The sequence below is a fragment of the Nelusetta ayraudi genome, unplaced genomic scaffold (assembly GCF_046127955.1).
Source record: "Nelusetta ayraudi isolate G7.1 ecotype Tasmania unplaced genomic scaffold, CSIRO-AGI_Nayr_v1 ptg000097l, whole genome shotgun sequence".
NCBI classification, from domain to species: domain Eukaryota; kingdom Metazoa; phylum Chordata; class Actinopteri; order Tetraodontiformes; family Monacanthidae; genus Nelusetta; species Nelusetta ayraudi.
The window spans coordinates 654,627-672,946 of record NW_027466147.1 but is presented as its reverse complement, the minus strand read 5'-3'; the positions used below and the strand labels follow the sequence as shown (position 1 = coordinate 672,946).

The 18,320-nt window shown below is 45.4% G+C and overlaps 1 protein-coding gene across 2 annotated transcripts in view; it reads left to right on the top strand.

Moving 5' to 3' along the window:
* Positions 1-18,320, top strand: part of fstl5 (follistatin-like 5) — a 155,062-nt gene that overhangs the window by 44,176 nt on the left and 92,566 nt on the right. For both annotated transcript variants that reach the window (XM_076048217.1, XM_076048216.1), the window contains exon 4: positions 10,940-11,188. In XM_076048217.1, coding sequence (XP_075904332.1) covers positions 10,940-11,188 — 249 coding nt within the window. The remainder of the gene's footprint in view (positions 1-10,939; positions 11,189-18,320) is intronic.

Genomic DNA, 18,320 nt, shown 5'->3' with positions numbered 1-18,320 from the left:
AAAACATCCTCTAGTAATCCAGTTGTCACCATTTGCTTTGAAAAAGGTCAAAGGATGTAAATTCAACCTTTTTAGTTTTTTCTTTTTTTTAAAGTGTACATTCATTAGTATTTGCCAGAGGAATCTTAGCAAGATCAACAGTTTCAACATGGACCCTCATCTTTTGGGTATAAATGAGTCCCAGGATGTTGATACCCGTAATTTTTGGGCAAACCATTATGTGAATATGTAGAATTTAATGGAGTGAGACGGATGTAATGGAGATTCATCAATAATTCTAAGTGATCTGCGCCGGTGCTTGCAGTGGATAATGATGAAGGCCCGGCGATGGGAGTCCTTATATCCGTCTGAAGGTCAGCGCAGTGATCACAGAGCGGGACATTATTTTGAGGGATGGTTTCTGCTCCCAGCCAAGATGAGCATTTTATTAATAGGTTCTTTTAGGTTTTTCTTTTTTTTTCTCTCTCTCTCTCTCAATCTCATCAAGCGTGTCGATGTAGAGGATGCCTCCCATGCAAGTTGTGTAAAATGCTTTTTCAGCCTCCAACCGTGTATTGTGTTGGAAGTTAAAGTGACCTCTTTTGTGTATTTAAAAAAAAAACATTTTTGGCTGTGAGTGCAGTGGTTCGTCCTCTCGGCTCACGATCAAGAGGTGTTGGGTGCACTTTCTGGCCACTGGTCCAGGATGTAACTCAGATCGGCTGCAGTGTCACGACAAGCCTGAGAGGGCGATAGAAAAGAGGTGGACCAATCAAAATCAGCTAAACTGGCCTGAACCGGTTGACATTCGTCCCCAAATGTCTAACATGTCGAGTTGAAACTACCGCCACTGTGGCCCTGATTTGTTTTTTTTCCCCAAGTCTGCGGTGGGTTTAATGAGCTCCCCGACAACAAAAGTCCCAGATCAGAGGGAAATGGGCCTCAGCTCTTGCAAGTCAGCGCTGGAGCGGTGACGTGTGTGAACTGTTCAAAGACGCCAGCTTCACAGATGCATCCCTCGTGCCTGCAAGGTATTGCCAGTGTGCTAAATCTCTGTAGCGTGTTGCCAGCTCCTGCAGAGCAACACTCCAATGAGAGCGCGAGGGACCTTGGCGAGGTGTCACCAATGCATGACGAGCGTTTTGGACTTAGAATGCTGGAGTTGCTCTCATGTGTCTCTCTTTTTCTAATGTATTCTTTATGTTGAAACGCTGCTGGAGCTTTGCAAAAGCATCCACGTGTATTTCCCAATACCTTTTCCATTGGAGTTGGCCAAGACGGATGAGCAACATTTTAAGAGTCAAAACACGAGTCGTCAGGAAACCTTGCAACGCTCAAAGTTTGCACATCAAGATTTGAAAGTGTGCTGACTGACAGCAGACTTGCTGGGATGTGTGTTGCAACTGTTGTGTTGTGTTGTTTAGTCTCGGTGTGGGTTTAGCAGCCTCAGAGTTACTGAAGGAAAACACAACAGAGATTTCTTGTTTTCCTCAGTTGTGTTTCTTAGCTGGTGTTTGGTTTGCTTGATAGTAAAAAAAGAAAAAGAAAAAAGAGACGGTGCAAGAACTTTTGGAGGGTTTTTCTTCCATTGAAAGGGAAATCGGGAGCTCGTATCTCTTCACGACTCAGTTTGTGTCAGTTTTCTTTTTGTAGAACCTTTTCATGTGTTCCCTGTTCCGAAAGTGGCTCCTATCGAGTTGAAGAGGCACCACCTTCGGCAAGCTTCTTTTTACCTGGAGTGCAATAAGCCTAAAGAGATTTTCATTTCAAAAGGAAAACATACAATCATCTCGGGGCCAGACAATGACCGCAGAAATGATATAACTGTTTCTGTCATGGGGAGTTCTTAAACGACCTCATCTGTGAAATGGGACCTCACTTTCCGTCTGGTAGTGAAAGATTTTGCAAACGTATTTAATGGCCTTTTATTGTTGAACGTCCATTTGATGTGGCAACACTGTGTTTGCCTTGACTGAGAAACGGTTGGGCCTTTGAAAACTGTGTCCTTGGATGAACAATCCTGCCACAATTCAGGTATTAATCAAACGGTAGTGAAATAACACATCTGCGACCCTCGTTTTTATTTGATGATGTTTAAACATCACCATTCCCCAAACATTTCAGTGAGATATGTAATTAAAATAAAATAAACAGCTCTGGAAATTCTATTTGAGATCAATAAATGACTTTTGCGCAAAGTGTTTTCTTTTTTAAATATAACAGAACCTATTTTCTGCATGAAAGGAGAACCTTGAGGGGTGTATATATATATATATATATATATATATATATATATATATATATATATATATATATATATATATATATATATATATATATATATATATATGTGTGTGTGTGTGTGTGTGTGTGTGTATATATATATATATATATATATATATATATATATATATATATGTATGTGTGTGTGTGTGTATATATATGAAAATGTTCATATTGATTGCTGTGGAGCTGTGTCAATAGCACCTAATTACTTTTACTGTGAAGGAAATGGCCTCGGTCCTGCGGTCATTAATATATCAGCTGCTGGTAAGCTGAAATGGAGGCAGGACGCAGTGATTGGCTGCAACACTGACCACTGCACCATTCAGCTCGCCACCCCAAAAGCTTCACTTTATGACTGTGAGCTTGTAAGCGGCCGGATGAGCCTCTGTTGGGGAGCAAAATCGGTCTGTAATAACTTTGTTTAATAAGGTTTAATCGTAACTTCATTTGTGTGGCATTTTTCAAAAAAGGAGTAATGAAGTGCTCAAGGGAAAATTAAACAGTCAAAGCTGAATCAATGAACACTCTTAAAATACAACATAAAAATACAAACAAAAAAAAAAACAAATTCAAAGCCGAACAGTTGCATTGGAGAAAAGCTTTTTGTGCCATTCATTGCTCTTCCTTCAGTGTGAAAATGTTCTGGTAAATTGATTATAGAATGATTGCTGATAATTGCTCCTGCTAACTGCTGGCTGCCGTTAGCAGTAGTGTCACGTTTAAGTTTACAGGCTCACATCCACTTCCTGTCTGTGTCACAGCTAATACCCCGCTGTAGCACCACCTCTTTGTCCTCAGTGGCACCTGGTGGGCCAATGCCTTTACTTACAGCCAGAGAATGATTTCAGATGGGATCTTTTCAAGATGGATCAGTTAGGCCCACTTGTCTTTCAAAGTGACCACGTGGCCAGTCGGGATCCAAAGATTTCTGGCAGGAAAGATTAAAATGCAATTAACTTATTTACCTCCTTGATAGCTGCGCCGCTGATCTCTCTTTTAATTGTGCTCATTTGCATTTTCATTATATCACGCATGGTGGGCAACGTGTTTTTTAGAGAAAGAAAAATCGGACCGTGTAATGACCAAGCAGGACTAGACTTAATCTGGCTGCTCGCCGGAGTCTATTTATGTGCTGCCAGTGTGTTTGTGCGGAGCCACAAGATGAATACTTTGCGGCAAACATTCTTCTTTGCCGTATCTTCCTCTCACACACGCGCTAAAAACATTCCCCGACCAGTGCGGCCCTCCCCACCAACGCTGTGCGCTTATCTAACGTCTCTCTATCACCATCACTTGCAGCCACACAGGAAGTACTTTACGCTGCTGCTCCTGAGGGCTCGGCTCATCAGCCTTGAGCCACGCACCTTCTTCCGTGGACGTGTTTACTGTTCAGGGGTGAAATATCTGAACTGTGCGCGTAAAATAATGGCTCTTGTCAAAAAAATTCAATTTTACTTAAAACAATTTCCTAAAAAAATGCGGACTGGCAAAGTTTCTAATCGGTCAACAATGCTAATGCTATACGAGTGTCAAATGTTAAGATACAAGATGGATTCAATTCATTATTTACAATGTAAATAAAGAAAAACTTCAAAAATAATATCCAGATGTACTTCATAAAATCCTACAAGTGCAAAGCAGAACCAAAGTGTGAGCTGAACAGTTATGAGACGTGACACAGCGCTTCTTTTTTTTTTTTAGAGTTTCTTTGCATCTTCAGTTGAAGGGCTGCTGGAAACGGGCTCGTCGAGGTGGAAGAGGACGCTATGAATGTTTCAGACGCAGCCCGTCACGTTCGACTCCTCCGCCTCCAACGATTCGCCGCATAAAATGTTCACGAGTTGTTTACGCCACCAGGAGTTGAAGTGTTGTTGTCGCAGCGCCTCAATTAGCATACGGTGCGGCAGGTGGAAGCTGCATATTAGCAGGTGTTAGCGCTGGCGCCGCCGTGACGGACCTGCCGGGCAAACGGAACCCAAATGGGTGTTTGACTCTGACTCGGAGATGTTTTTTTGACGGCCGTTATCTTCTGACGACGTCTATGATCTGTGCCGGGGAAACTCTGCTGCTGCTTCTGCTGCTGCTGCGACTCCACTTTTCCATAAGAGTCTGCAGGGCTTCCCTAAATATGCACGTCTGCCCATTTTAAACTCGCACGCCGCTGAGATTTTAACTGAAATGGCCGTCCGTCCGCGTTGACGAGCTCCACAGGGCTGCGTTTTCAACTGCTGCTGGCACAGTTCAAAGAGTTTGGAGACTCTACGCCAAAACATTTGGACCGATTTGACAGTTCTTCCATGCTGTAAGCCAGGTGACAAGCTGCATGAATAAACTCTCCCACATTATCTTTATACGGACAATAATGCACCGTGAGCGAGGCCACCGAGCACTGCAGGGGCCACTAAAAACTTCAACTGCAAATGTTAACGATGAATTATTCAAATTTTAGGATGAAGCACAACAAAAATAGACACCATTACAAATTAATAGCGCCGCTGCACAACTCCCCCTCACCCCCTCCTGCCACGGCGGGGGCCCCCGTAGTTTTTGCACGTGCTTTGAAACCTGACGGGTAACACAACGCTGCCACAGCACTTTTGGATCTTCCCCATAAAAGCAGCAGGAGTCTGAGCGCGGAGAAGGTTTAAAGCTCCGAAAAGCGGTTGGGAGAAACTGCAGCTAAAGCTCATGCGGCCATAACAATGACGCGAGTGCTGCCAGCCTTTTCCTGCATTTGCTATATGCTCGATATCACGCTTCATAAGGGACCTACAGTATGTATATGATATACAGCAAATACTGTGAAGACAGAGAGAGGGAGGGCTTGTTTCCAGACCAGAGTGTCAGCAGGTCGCGAGAGAAGGTTGTTTTTCCCAAACTACTTTTTGTTCTTTTTGGATTAAATGATTTATTTTAGTAGCTCTGTCGTATAAAACCCCAATTAATGGCAAGTTGCCATTTCTTCAATGACGCATGAACATTCTTGCCTAAAAACAAAATAAATTATTTTGGTTACCGCGGCTACCAATGTTAGTCATGCTCGATGTCTGCTGAGACTTTCGAAGCAGCCCGATGGAGCACAGTGTCGAAGCGAAGTGCTGAATGTGTCGTTGTAAAAGTCTGAGCCACGTATTCTTCTTTCCTTTTTTCTTTTGCTTCCTCCTCCGATTTGCATCCCCTTGTTCTCGTCTACGGGCCTTCCGGGCCAGCTTAACTCGGTGCACGGTGCGAGCGTTGAGCCTCTGACTGTTGTTTACCACACTTTGCTTTCTCCCCTCTGGGGACTCTGAGCTACTTTAATGGGAAGCTTCAGATAGGGTGGTGGTGGTGGTGTGTGGGGGGGCGAGTGGACGGACAATTTTTTGTTTTTTTGCGAGCGGAAAAGAGGAAATTCAGCCGAGCCGCTCGGAAAATGGACGCATGTCCGAGAGCGAAAGAACAAAAAAAAAAAAAGCTGAGGGACATAAGTGGCTGTGAGCATTTGGATTCAGCGCGAGCAGCCGAGGTGTCAGACGGCAGACAGAGCGAGCAGGCTGTTGCACATTTGTCGAGCACGCATTCCATTATACTGCTTTTTTTTTCTCTCCACCCCCTGCATTTTTCCCACTTTCTGGCGGTGACTATGATCCGTCGGCGGCGACAATCTGATCATGTCAGTCGAGCCCGAGCGCATCTGGTGTCCTCTTCCCCACGCCGCGCCTCGCTTTGCATGCGGACGACGCGCGTGGCAGGACCTCGGTGTTGCCTACAAGCTCTGACGAGAGGTCAGCGTTCCCCGCCTGCTTTGTTTTTAATGAGGCGGTGGGTGGAGGGTACGGAGGGGCCGTCGGGATGTGGTCACCCTGAATCACGGCAGAATCTCAATTAACACATTAACATGCAAATTGAACAGAGGTTGAGTTGTTGCCCACTTCCCGCTCAGCCGACGGTCTCGTATTGCGCAAAACCTGCCCAGACAAAGCCCATCCTTCAATTTCTACCACTTGTGGCACTTTTTTCGGGAAGTGCTTGTGATGTCACAAAGGGCGCTCACCCTGCCTACTGGCCACCCTGCCCCAACCAGGTGTTGCCCAGTGCTCTGTGACAGCCTTGTTCTTTGTAAATGTGAGGAAAGTCCAACAATGACGTAGCCAGAAGGAGTGAAACTCAGTGTTTTAGCAGGAGGCTTTAAACAGAGTGCTAATTGCACAACAGTTTTTGCTAGTCCACCCTGCGAGGCTCTTCCTCTGGGATTACATACTTATGTAAAATTGTTTCTTCTTTTGCTGTCTGGAAAAGAAGACGCTGCTCTGCCTTTTCCATCCCCGAGGGTCCGACTTCTGTTGTCGCAGGAACTGTCAGTCAGAGTCCTCCGTCACAAGCCAAGTTATACAAATGCAGTGAGGAAATTTGGGAAAATTCTAGTGATTATTACGCCGCTCTTCAACATCCTGATGCGTAAATAATAACCTTGTTTATGAATACAGAAAAACAACAACAAAACAAGCCAGTTCGATTATCAGTGAGTCTCTTTGAGCTCCTGCAGTGTTGACAGTTCATATCTCTCCCTCTGAGTCATGCTGGGAAAAAAAATAAACCAAGAGGCCGCCGCTAAATGAGCGGTTACGTGCAACGCCTCTCATTTGTCTCCGGTGTCGGCCTGGCCGGCGGATTTGCGCGACGTGCAAGCTGATAACCCGCCACAAATTTGAGGAATAGCCATTATGCCGGCGCGACGATTCTAATAAACTGGCAAATTGACTGACTCCCGGAAGGTCGCGGTGCACACACTTCTTGACCTGTCTCTCCGTCGACTCCGGGGGGAAATAAAGCGAACGAGGCCCGCAAGTTTGAATTGGACGTCACTTCCTTCGGATTCCGTGTCGGGTGAATCGAATTTTCCGCCTACCGCTCGTCGTCTCTAATCTCATTCTCCGAACGCGCGGTTTCCTCATTTGGACGAACAAACGGCAGCGTTTAATGTGGCTTTTAGCCGGTTACAGGATTATGGGAGGCTGTTAAAATTGAGCAGCACGGGGGACAAGTGTTTACCTTTTTTTATGGGCAGATAAGGACGAAGACTCCATGGTGTCTAATGCATCTGACAGCCGTTGCACCAATGCGTCGGCTGAACCAAACGCTCGGGCCGTCGTGCCGCTCGGAATAAAATGGGCCACGTCTGCGTGCGAGCGCAAGGCCAAATGCATCACCGGCTGCAATGAATGCAGTGAGGCAACACTCTCCCGTCAATATTTATTGGCCACCGCCGACAAACGGAGCTTGCGAGCGGCGACGGGCCAGTGGACTCTGTGTTTGCTTTGTTTTGTTGTCGCTGACACTTGCGTGAGCTGGTGAGACGCACATTAAGTGTGTAATATTTGAAGATCTGGAGAAGAAACTGCGACAAATGTTGTTTGCCAGTGAACTACCGTGGCCTGCGCACACCTTTAAACAACGGAGCTTTTCAGGCTAAGATCACACGACAGTCAATTGAGTTTGCTAAACACATCTGTTGAGTGATGCACATTCTTTCGGGAAACAAATAACTAAAGCAGAGTGCTATAGCATTGTGGCGCACACAAGTTAGAAGTTGTCATGATGTCAAACATTGTCAAAGTGGCGTTAAAAAAAGATGTGGATAGAATGTGAGGGAATTTACTTTTTGCACTTTTAATTGTATTGCTGGCCACTTTCCTTCCCTAGAAAGCCACATTTATAAAGTGACATTTAGGCAAATTAAAAATCCATTAGACAAACGTGTAATCATTTCCTCGCCGGAACCTTTCGCTAATAGCTTTCACTTTTGACCATCAGCGGGGCATCATTAGAAAACACAAGCATTCACTCTGACGGCTCCTCTTTTATTCCTCTGCTCGACGTGCGCGTCAGTCCCCCAAGCTAAGGGCGGACAAGCTGCCGTGCGCAAGGAGAACCCGCGTCCTGTCAGACTCCATTAGCGTCCATCCAGGTTGGGATGAGGGACATAAGTGTTGTCATATTTCCAAAAAAAAGAGTTAAAATGGGACAGATATTACAAAAAAATGTCACTTTTATCAATCGCATAGTTTGATATCTCCTCTCCCTGCTGCCCCGCCAGTTCCGGCCGAGATGCCATCCTTCTCCCACACGCTGTCCCACTTTTTCGTCCACCTTTCCACCTTCATCTCAACAGTCAACCCGTCGCCCCCGGGGTCAACTGAGTGCTCAATGGCTCGTCATTATAAAGCCATTTTGAATAAGTGTGGCGCTCCTTGCTGTGAGGCCATTAAGCGTGAACCTCTACCTTTGATAAGTGCACGTCACTAGACCGTGTGTCACGCTGGACAATGCACATATAAAACTTTTCGCTTTTTCTTGTTTCGCTCGTTTCTTGTGCAGCGCCGATTCTCCAGACAGTCTCCAGTCTCTTGGAAAGGTACAGAAGAAGAAACCGTCATCAGTGCCGCATAGGGAAAGGTCAAGTTATAGCAGGATCTAAAAAGAATAAATAATATCAATTAAAACATCAAAAACACTGCAAACAATTTTAATAATTGCCGTATATACAAGTACTCATGCCTGCATGTGCTTTCTATTTTATCCGATTGGAGCAGCATTTGTTCTGTAATCTGACAGCTGCAAGAAGAAAGGGCCTGCTGTATGACGGAGGGTTTCCCAAAACTCTCCTAATTTATCTCACGTATCCGTCTGGCAAAGAGCCTGGAGAGAGTTTTTGGAAAGGGTGCAGCAGAATTATGAGGGGCGACTGGAGGAAACGTCTGAGTCGCATCAGAATCACGGTCGACCTCAAACGGGCACCCGGAAGACACAACCTGCACTGGGACGATACTTAACAGAATAAATATCCCACCGCGGTGATGGAGCAAATTCATTAGGAAGCTGTTTATTGTGGCACTAAATCAAGTGAGGAAATTGGGTCATTCTCTCACGAGCTTTCAAAACAATTAAATTGTTCAGTGCAAGGCCATTAAAGGGGATGATGCCCATTCAGAGGAACTTGGACCGTCACTGCGCAGGACAACAGGAGAATGAAACCTGATGGGTTTGATGGAGTGATTGAAAAATGTGGGGGCATTTTTTTCTGGGATTTTCCATCTGGAAACAAGGCCGGTGATAGTAAAGGACACGGCTTTCAAAATAAACTACAACTCCGATGCTTCTTAGTTCCAATTCAGAACCAGCCAGTCACATTTCTTCACTGCCGCTTTAACAGTTTCCGTCGGTGTATGTAGGCGACCCTTGATGTCCGTTAACGCCCCAAAGTGTTTACCCAGTCGTGTGTCGCTGCCAAATCTGCTCTGGCTTCTTCCTGTTTTGGTGGCAGCTCCTCTCTGGCCGAAGTGCCCGCTTCTGTCTCTCGGTCTGGCCACATTCCGACTGAAAGACACAGAGTCCGATTTGAGCTTTGAAGAAGGATCTGAGAGAAACGAGACTTGGAATTTGAGCAGGTGCCGGTGAAACATAGTGGAAACGTGGTGAACATCCAAAACTGGCAGGAAGCTGGTACGCGGTGTTTTGTATTTGTTTTTGTTGTTGTTCTTTCAACACACCATCCCTTTTCTAAAGTGAAGCCTTAATTTAAGTCATATATTGTCTTTTCTGCCTCGTTTCGATCCCTCCACGAGAAAACATTTTGAAAGGTAAAGTGTGGTGATGCTTTCGCGAGAGTCAACTCTGTTCTTGGCTAATTATTTTGTTACAGTTCCGCATGAATGACAGATGCGCGGATGAGGTATGTCAAGGATTTATGTTGCGAACAAGAACACGATTCACATCAAAGCAGCCTCATATCTTCCCACAGGAGCAGTGGCAGTCTCGCTGTGTGCTTCTTTCTCCCTGCCAGTTGATTCAAAACGACTTTATTAAAATGTGCGCACACTTGCGGGCAACGCTCGCAGACAAGCATATATCAAAATGACAAATCTGCGAGTGTTTTGCTTTGTCTTATATTTTCAGTCAAACACTTTGAAGGAAGCTTATGGTGCATAATATACGCATCCTGCTCGGATTTTGCACTTTTTTTTGTTTTGTTTTTTTTAATCAAACAAAACCACTAGCAATTGTCAATGAGGATTCCTGGAGCGGCTTCGTGGGAGAGAATAAAAACAAATGAGATCAAACCTGTAATTAAAGCTGCAAAGCTGCAGGCCAAAAACATAAAAAAAACTAAATGAGCCGGACTGAACAACTGGGTTATCACTGCAAAGTCGGCATGGCAATTTCAAAACAAACTGAACAAAATATGTAATTCAGCCTTCTGCATCCTGGACGTAGCACAAGAAAACATAATTTATACTTTTAAGTCAATTCTCTTCGACATGAGTGTTTTGCGTTACTAGTATGCTGTCTAACTCACGAAGGACAAAAAAAAATGACAGCTTGTGCATTTTTAGATGGACTGGATTTGCTGTATCCTAAAGCTCAATTCTGAAAATGAGCCTTTTGTGATGTCACAAAGGGCACTGAGACATCTTCTGGGTTTGTGGCAACCCCATCATACAGGTGGTTACAGAGGGTTGGGCCTTGTTTTTGTCTCCTTGACACACACACGGAAGGTCGATGAAAGCATCACTTTTTTGCTCCAACAAAGCATTTTGGTGGGATGCTGATCGATGAGAATAAACCTTAAATGACATTGGTCCTAAATGTCCACCAATCGGCACTAATCAAACCACCTCCTGTCTTCTCCATGCAGGACTCGCTGGACACCATGGCTTCCCCGGCCCGTGCGAGCACAAGTACTGCGGCCTGGGCCACCACTGCGTGGTCAACCGCGAGACGGGTCAAGGGGAGTGTAAATGCTTGGACCACTGCAAACCCCACTACAAGCCCGTGTGCGGCTCCGATGGGAAGCTGTACCAGAACCACTGCGAGCTCCACCGGGCCTCCTGCCTCAGCGGGCGCAGGATTACCATCATGCACAGCGAGGAGTGTTTCTACAAGGGTAAGAAGCTCTCTGGCCTACTCCGACCTGGATTAGATTAGTGGTTTTAGCTGCGTCATAAGACCCGCTGTCCTCGTTGGGTACATCTGCTGTTCTTACATTTGACACATTTTTGAATTTTGAAAGAATTTAAGATAAAAACAACCACATAATAATAGCTTTTTATGGTAGTTTCTATGCAAATGTGTGCAAAAACTGAATAACTTTAGTGACAATAATAATTTAAAACATGAAGAAGAACAAATTAAAGATTTGAAGAGCACATTCCAAACCTCTAAAAGTTTCCGCTCCTGCAGCTGCTTTTACAAGCATTTTTTTTTTACTACAGGTAAATATTGTTTTGAAAATGGAAAACATTTCCTCGATGCGCCAACAAAGCCCAGCAATGTGCCAAACTACAGATTGCTTAAACAAAATTACATAATCATTTTTTCTGTTCCTGTCAGTACAATATTCTGCATTAACATATGTTGCACAGAAACAGACTCAGTGAAAGGAGGACAAATGCGAACTGAAGCATTTTCATCTGATCTCAGAGAACATCATGCCATCATCAAGAGCAAAAAAAAAAAGTAATTATTAAAGTAAACTCTGCATTCTTGTCTCCGGGTGTCACAAGACGTAGCTACATGCTGCTGATGTTCATGCTTGATGTCTGGGTATCAGCACGTAGGCAAGAATGCATGGGGGTGGGGGGTGGGGACAACACAAAACCCTGAGCGCAAACTCGTTTGTGAACTTCGATCCGTCGAAGTTGACTGAACACTGTGTGCAGTCACGAACAAGGTTGCAAAATGAATAACAGAAAAAAGGAATACAAAAAAAAAAACACTACAAGGAAGTCATAAACGGGTGTGTGCAGCTCGTTAAGAGGCGAGAGCAGGTGGCAGCACGGCACCTCTCATATTTCCCCAGAGGTGGAATTGATTGGATAAACACACGGGCGGTTCTTAGTCACTGCAAACAAGGCCGCGTCCCCCTCTTCTCGGAGTGAGACATCAGCGAGGGAGAAGTCGAGTGAGGGTTGCTTTGGCGTTTCACTCCCTCTGTTGTCGCCGTCTTCCCTCATCGTATGCACAATGTTCACGAGGGGTTGGCTGAGCGTCGGCAGCGATTAGGGCCACTCTGCTCGGCCATTCGCTGGGGGAAAAGTAACTCGACGAGCAAAGCCAAAAAAGAAAAACATTAAGCTGTTGTACGCTGATGACACTCTGTGCTATGCATTTCTTTTTCGGAGGGGTGTAGCAGCAACATCCTCGAAATCCTGGTTTTATTTGGCAAAATGTTAATTCGTCCCAAATGTCCGAGTTGCCGATAAGGACACCTGCATCGGCATTCTTTGCCTCATCTTAAAAAGCAGTGGCGGTGGAGGCTCGATCTCGCACCTGACGGCGTGCCAGTGGTTGCGAATCAAAGCTCCTCCAGTATTTCATCACAGTCTCAATGAGACGGGCCTTTTTGATCAATCGCACATCTCCAGCGGGTGACACTCCTAATCGGCTTCACAGCCGACAAGCCCCCCACCCCCGAGGCTGCCATCCACATCCATCCGCGGAATATTTGACCAGCGTCGGGCCGATCAATATCAGATCAACAGGAGAGGCAAAAAAAAGAGAGAAAGGAATAAAAAGGGTGAGAAAAGAAGCCAGCTGTCGTTTCTTCTCCTCGTCTACCGACCGGTAAGGCAGTTCCTTTTTCCCTCTCCTCCCGCTGCGACTGATATGTAATCAATTTCCCTCATTGCTCCGGGGACGCCACACTGAAGGGACCCGCTCAGGCCATTAGCAGATCTCTGATGAAGGTGTTGTTTGGTTGCGGTCACTCGGGAGGCAGAGAAAGTGGAAATGATAATGATGGCGATAATAATAACAACAATAATGATGTTTTTCATTTGAAAACGGTTGAAATGAGACGCAAAGAAAAGGACGCGGAAATTCAGAGTAAATGGAGTCACGTCTGAGCGCGATCACGACTCGGGAGGTTGTTGGTGGACAAAGCGGAATGTGACCCTCTCGGGCAAATTAACATGCGCGCGCCACTCGATTGGACGTCCTCCAGCTGATTGATTTCCAACGCGGCACCGAGATATTCTCATTATCAAAGCATCCTAATGATTGTGTCCCCTCCTCTCAGCTCAATGTTAGTTAACTCCGAAGAGGGGATTTGTGTGTCGGGTCGATGCCTCGCCGCCGTCTGCGACAGTCGCTGTGAATCCGGTGTGAAAGATCTCAGCCGGGGCCGTCAGTCACAGGGGTCAAGCGATTAATACTGTGTCACGGCGCATTGATGAATTTCGCAAATTGTGCGAACGCAATAAATTCGGTGGGCTGGATTATGATCCTTTGCAATTTTCTTTTTTTCAATTTGTAGCAGCCAATGCAAATGTGCAACACCAGGAGAGGCGCATGATGTCCAGCGAAAGACAAAGTACGAGCCCAGCTGGTCAAAACCGCCCACTGGGTTTAGGTCGAACTGCATCGTGGAACTCTAGCTTGTTTCAAATTGATCCCACACTATTGCAGCTCGACGTTGACTTGGCGAGACGTTCCTTCACCTTTGAAAGTGCAACACCAAAGAAATGATCTCATTGTTTAAAATGTGAGCAGGAAGAGACCAGCGCGGAGCGATTATCTTTATCGGCGATGTGGCACCATTGTTACGTTACGGGGCTCCAAATCTTCAGAGGCAATTATTTACAGTCCATGTAACCTCACTTTACGAGCAGCGTGGGAGTCTGTCAGGTTTTACTGCAGGGGTGTGCAGTACTATTACTACTACTGCTACGAGGAAATAATAGTGCTTCTTACAATAATAGTAATAATAATAATAATATACATAGTGTTTACCGCTGTCACCTCACAGCAAGAATGTTGTGATCATGATACAAATGTTTTTTTGTTTGTTTTTTTTCAACAAAACACAAATTCACAACAAAATGAGCAGCAATGTGTCGCTGCTGTGTCTTGCAGAATTCCTGAGCAGCTTCATGTGGTTATGGAACCAAATCAGATCGGAATCAGATGTTGTCCTGCTTTAAAACAACACCGGTGTTCAGCTGTAAGCACAATAGGACACATTACCTGTAAATGCAAGGCAGCTGACCTTTCCGCTCCCCCACTGCTGCTCTCGTCGCTCTCGCAAATTGGCTCCTGCCTCCTCAGTTGCTTGGGATGCACAGGACGAATAAACGGTGATTAGCCAAAATACATTCAGCCGATAATGTGCAGGCGGTGGCATTTCACACTGGCGGGTGGCAGTTATTTTGAATTCAAATTGAACACTTTCAACTCTTTTTTTTTTTTTTTTTTTGGTGGGGAATTACTATGAACGCTGCGCTGCAGCCTCATCGATTTATTTTGCAAAGATTGAAGCATCATCTGCTATATCTAAAAGTCTAGCGTGATGTTTAAATGGCATCGGGCCGAAAAAACTGAGAAGATTCAGCTCCATTATCGGTGTGATGGACGCGTTAATTCCCCCGAGGCCTCCTCAAATTTGGGGCTGTTCAAATTCAAATGTCGCTTTTTTTCCAGAATTCTTTTAAAACTGACAGCCAACCGCACAGAAAATGAGACTTATGACGTTGTTGGTGGGTCCACGTTGGGATGTAGACATGCCCGTCCTGCGGTTGCATCTTCCCCCGAAAAGGGAGGAAGCAAATAAAAAATGACAGCGGACTGAAGCTTCTCATTAGGACGCGGGTGGGGTGGGGGACTGTGACTCACCTTTTAGCCCTCCTCACGACTTGCACTCCGACTCAGCCGCCTACCGGATCTGATTGGAAATGAAGCTGCGCAGAATCCCGCCCCACAGTCGAGCGCAGGTGATGTTGCGCACGGAGGAGAGAGAAGCGCTGCAAGAGGCGATTGCCATGAGAGACAATCAGGACCAAGGTTGTAGCCTGTCGGCCGTGCGGTTTCTGTGCATCCAGCACATCCAATTATCTGGAAGATCATACGTGTAAGGAGAGGAGAGGAGAGGAGAGGAGAGAGAAAAGCCCTCTGCTCGTCTCTCGATGATTCGGCCGTGCCCGCGCTTCTATGTCTGTTATCCGCTAACTTTAACGTTGCAAACTACATTATTTACATTGCTGTTGCATCACTGCGCCAAAGTGTTTGAGGGAGTTTTGCCACGGATTTGTTCCGGCATTCGAGCCGAGCCCTCTGCTGCAAGATTACATCACACCAGGAAATATGTATGAAAAAAGGGCCCTCGCTAAAAGCGAAAATGCACGCAATTTTCTGAGGAAAGCTGGTGTTTTAGGAGGGGGCTGTAAACAGAGGGACAAACGCGCTGCTTTCTAGTGATCTGTAGCTTAATAACTACTGGCACGATTCTGATCTGATGATGATGTACAATACGGTAGCATAAAGCATCTCAGGTGATGGCAAATGATCTGAACACAAATAAGGTGCTTAATTACAACGCAGAAAGAGAAAAACGGTATGACGGCGATGCAGGTTTACACTTAACAGATGCCTCATTTGATAAAACAGGCCACTGCCAATGCAATAACGTGCCTCTATAATTGCACTTGGGCTTTCAATTAGGAGTCGAAATTGCTGAATGCAGGTTAACCTGTGATTGATGAGCGATTCCTCGGAAACTGATCATCGTGGCCTCGAACCTTCTTGATTGCAGCGTCACCGCCGACGCCCGACTTCAACAGTTACGTCCTCATGATCTCACCTGAATTCAGCCTGACGTTGCTGCATGGCATCCCGTGTTCGTTCCCCATGTGCTTCAAATGTCTCCATGTTTAATTCAAAAAATAACTGTTTCTTGTTTGTGCAGCAGACACTGGGCGAGATAAATTCATGTTGTTTTGCTTTAAGGTGAACAATTCTGTGTTTTCCCCTGAGCGCTATCGCTGGTTAATCAACTAATCGTTAATTCCATCAATTAAAGTCTTGCGGGCATCAGGCATGCTGTCGGGTAATTAAAGGTCATATACAAACTAGAAAAAATGTAATGTCCCATATTATGCTAATTCAATTTACCAATGTTTTCTAAACGATAGTGTGCGTCTCTGCCCCTTCAGCAAACTCGTTTGCTTCTTTAGTTTGCTCCACCGCCGTCGGAAAGCATGTACTTGTGCACACACACAGCTCTGAAAATATCAGACCACTGTGACGTCACAAGGCACACTGATATCTCCCCCGCTATGTTAGCGACCACACCGGCAGCCAGGCATTGGCTTCGCCCTCTGAAAACCTTTTCTAACCTTCCTAACAGAAAATTGGAGGGTCTAACAAGCCATTAGCTTCAGCAGGAAGCAGAAATCTTTCTAATTAGTTCTATTTTTGAGTTCCATTGCAAACTGTGGATTAAGAAACCATGCTTTTATTAGACTGCTGGTATATAATGACAAGCTGTTGACAAAGCATGCCCTTATTTCAAGAAGCCAGGCACACATAGCGTGCAACAATAATAAACCTGTGTAATGAGGTTGTTACCTATAGATGTGGGGCTTGCTTAACTAGCGTCCCTTTGTTGTTCGCAGCAGTAGCCGCAGCTCCCCAGCACGGCAAACCCTCCGCTGCGTCCCTCCCCAGAGCTTCGCCGATGGGGAGGGGAAAAAAATAAAAACATGTTCGCCTCCAGCCCCCAGAGACCTTCTACCTTGGAGATGCGGCTGCGTCGCCTCCCGCCGGAGCTCGGCCTGTGCACAGCGGCGCAGCGCTCGGCAGCCTCCTGTGCATTCTCGCTTTCCTTCTAACGACTCTGTGGCGCCATTAAAGCCGCAACCTCCCGGCGACACCTGCCAAGTGTTGCTGACGGCGAGCGCCAAAGAACAAGCTCCTCATTAAAAATCCAGACCTGTGGATCATTAAGCTGGCGACGACGTCCGGGGCCGTTGTCAGTTCGCAGGCTGCGGTGCCGGGAGGCCGTTTGTGTTTTTGAGTCATGACAAACAACACGCACCCCGCTAAGAAAACAAAGGCGTGGAGCGCGCCCTAGGAAACAACTCTGACTTGACTCTCCTCCCAGAACATGTGGAAGCCCCGAACAGGCATGTGGTTTAGCAGGAGACTGTAAACAGAGGCTTATTTAAAAACAAAACAAACACAAAAAACTATTGATAGATAGCTATCATTTCTTTAACTTGATATTTTAATCCTTAGCATGATTTTATATCTAATGTTTTGGTCTCATTTATGATTTGGGTCTTGCTGTTTTTCATTTCCAATTTGTTTTCAGTGCTTTTTAATGGTCGTATCTACTACAGCTTTAGATCTAAGCACTTTGATAACATTTATTTGGATTTGTAAAGTCCTCTATATATAAAATCTATTATTACTATTTATTATTTATATGTTGCTTTAATGAGATGTGGAGTCCTGGATGAAAAAAGGTAAAATATGGAATGCATTGGCATTGAGGAAACCAAACTAAGGGAAAAGAAGACATGCATTTTCAGCAACTTTGACATTTCTATGTTTCTCATAAGATTTTATTTCTCATGCAAAAGAAACACGGGTTGCAGGGTCTATTTCAGTGATTGGACGATGCAGAAGGTGCAGAACCGCAGGGTCCCCAGATGAAGATTTTCTTTCAGGGACAGCGACGAATACTGACTGCGCGAGTCATCTTATAATATCAAACATTCAGAGGATCTGTTCTTTGGAGCATCAGTGGCTCCAAAAGGAATTATTTATCGTTTTATTTTATTGATTCACCCCCCCCACCACCACCGCTTTTTGCAACTCTTTTCTTTCTGATGCAGGCTAATGGCAGTCTTGTCACTGAGTCCGAGGCCACGTTCGGTTCCCTTGTTTCAGCCGCATGAAAACAGATGCAGCGGGAAAACAGTGCAGATGTATGTTCTGGCTGCCGGGGATCGGCACCGGACCATTTGTAAAAAATAATATGGTCGGTGCAGTGGTCTCACCGCCTGTCGGGCCCTTGGGCATGCAGGAATAGCTATTTTTTTCTTCTTCTTTTTTTTTTGGTGAGAATCACTAATGTAGAGACACACAAGACATTATTCATTTTCTGTACAAATGGGGTGGAAAAACAGTTCGTCAGAGGTGGCAAGGTGCCCCTCGGTCAGCACCAGAGAGATGTTGTTCATGTTAGAAAGTCAAAAAAGTCAGACGGTGAAAAAATGGTTTGAATGGAAAACATGAGA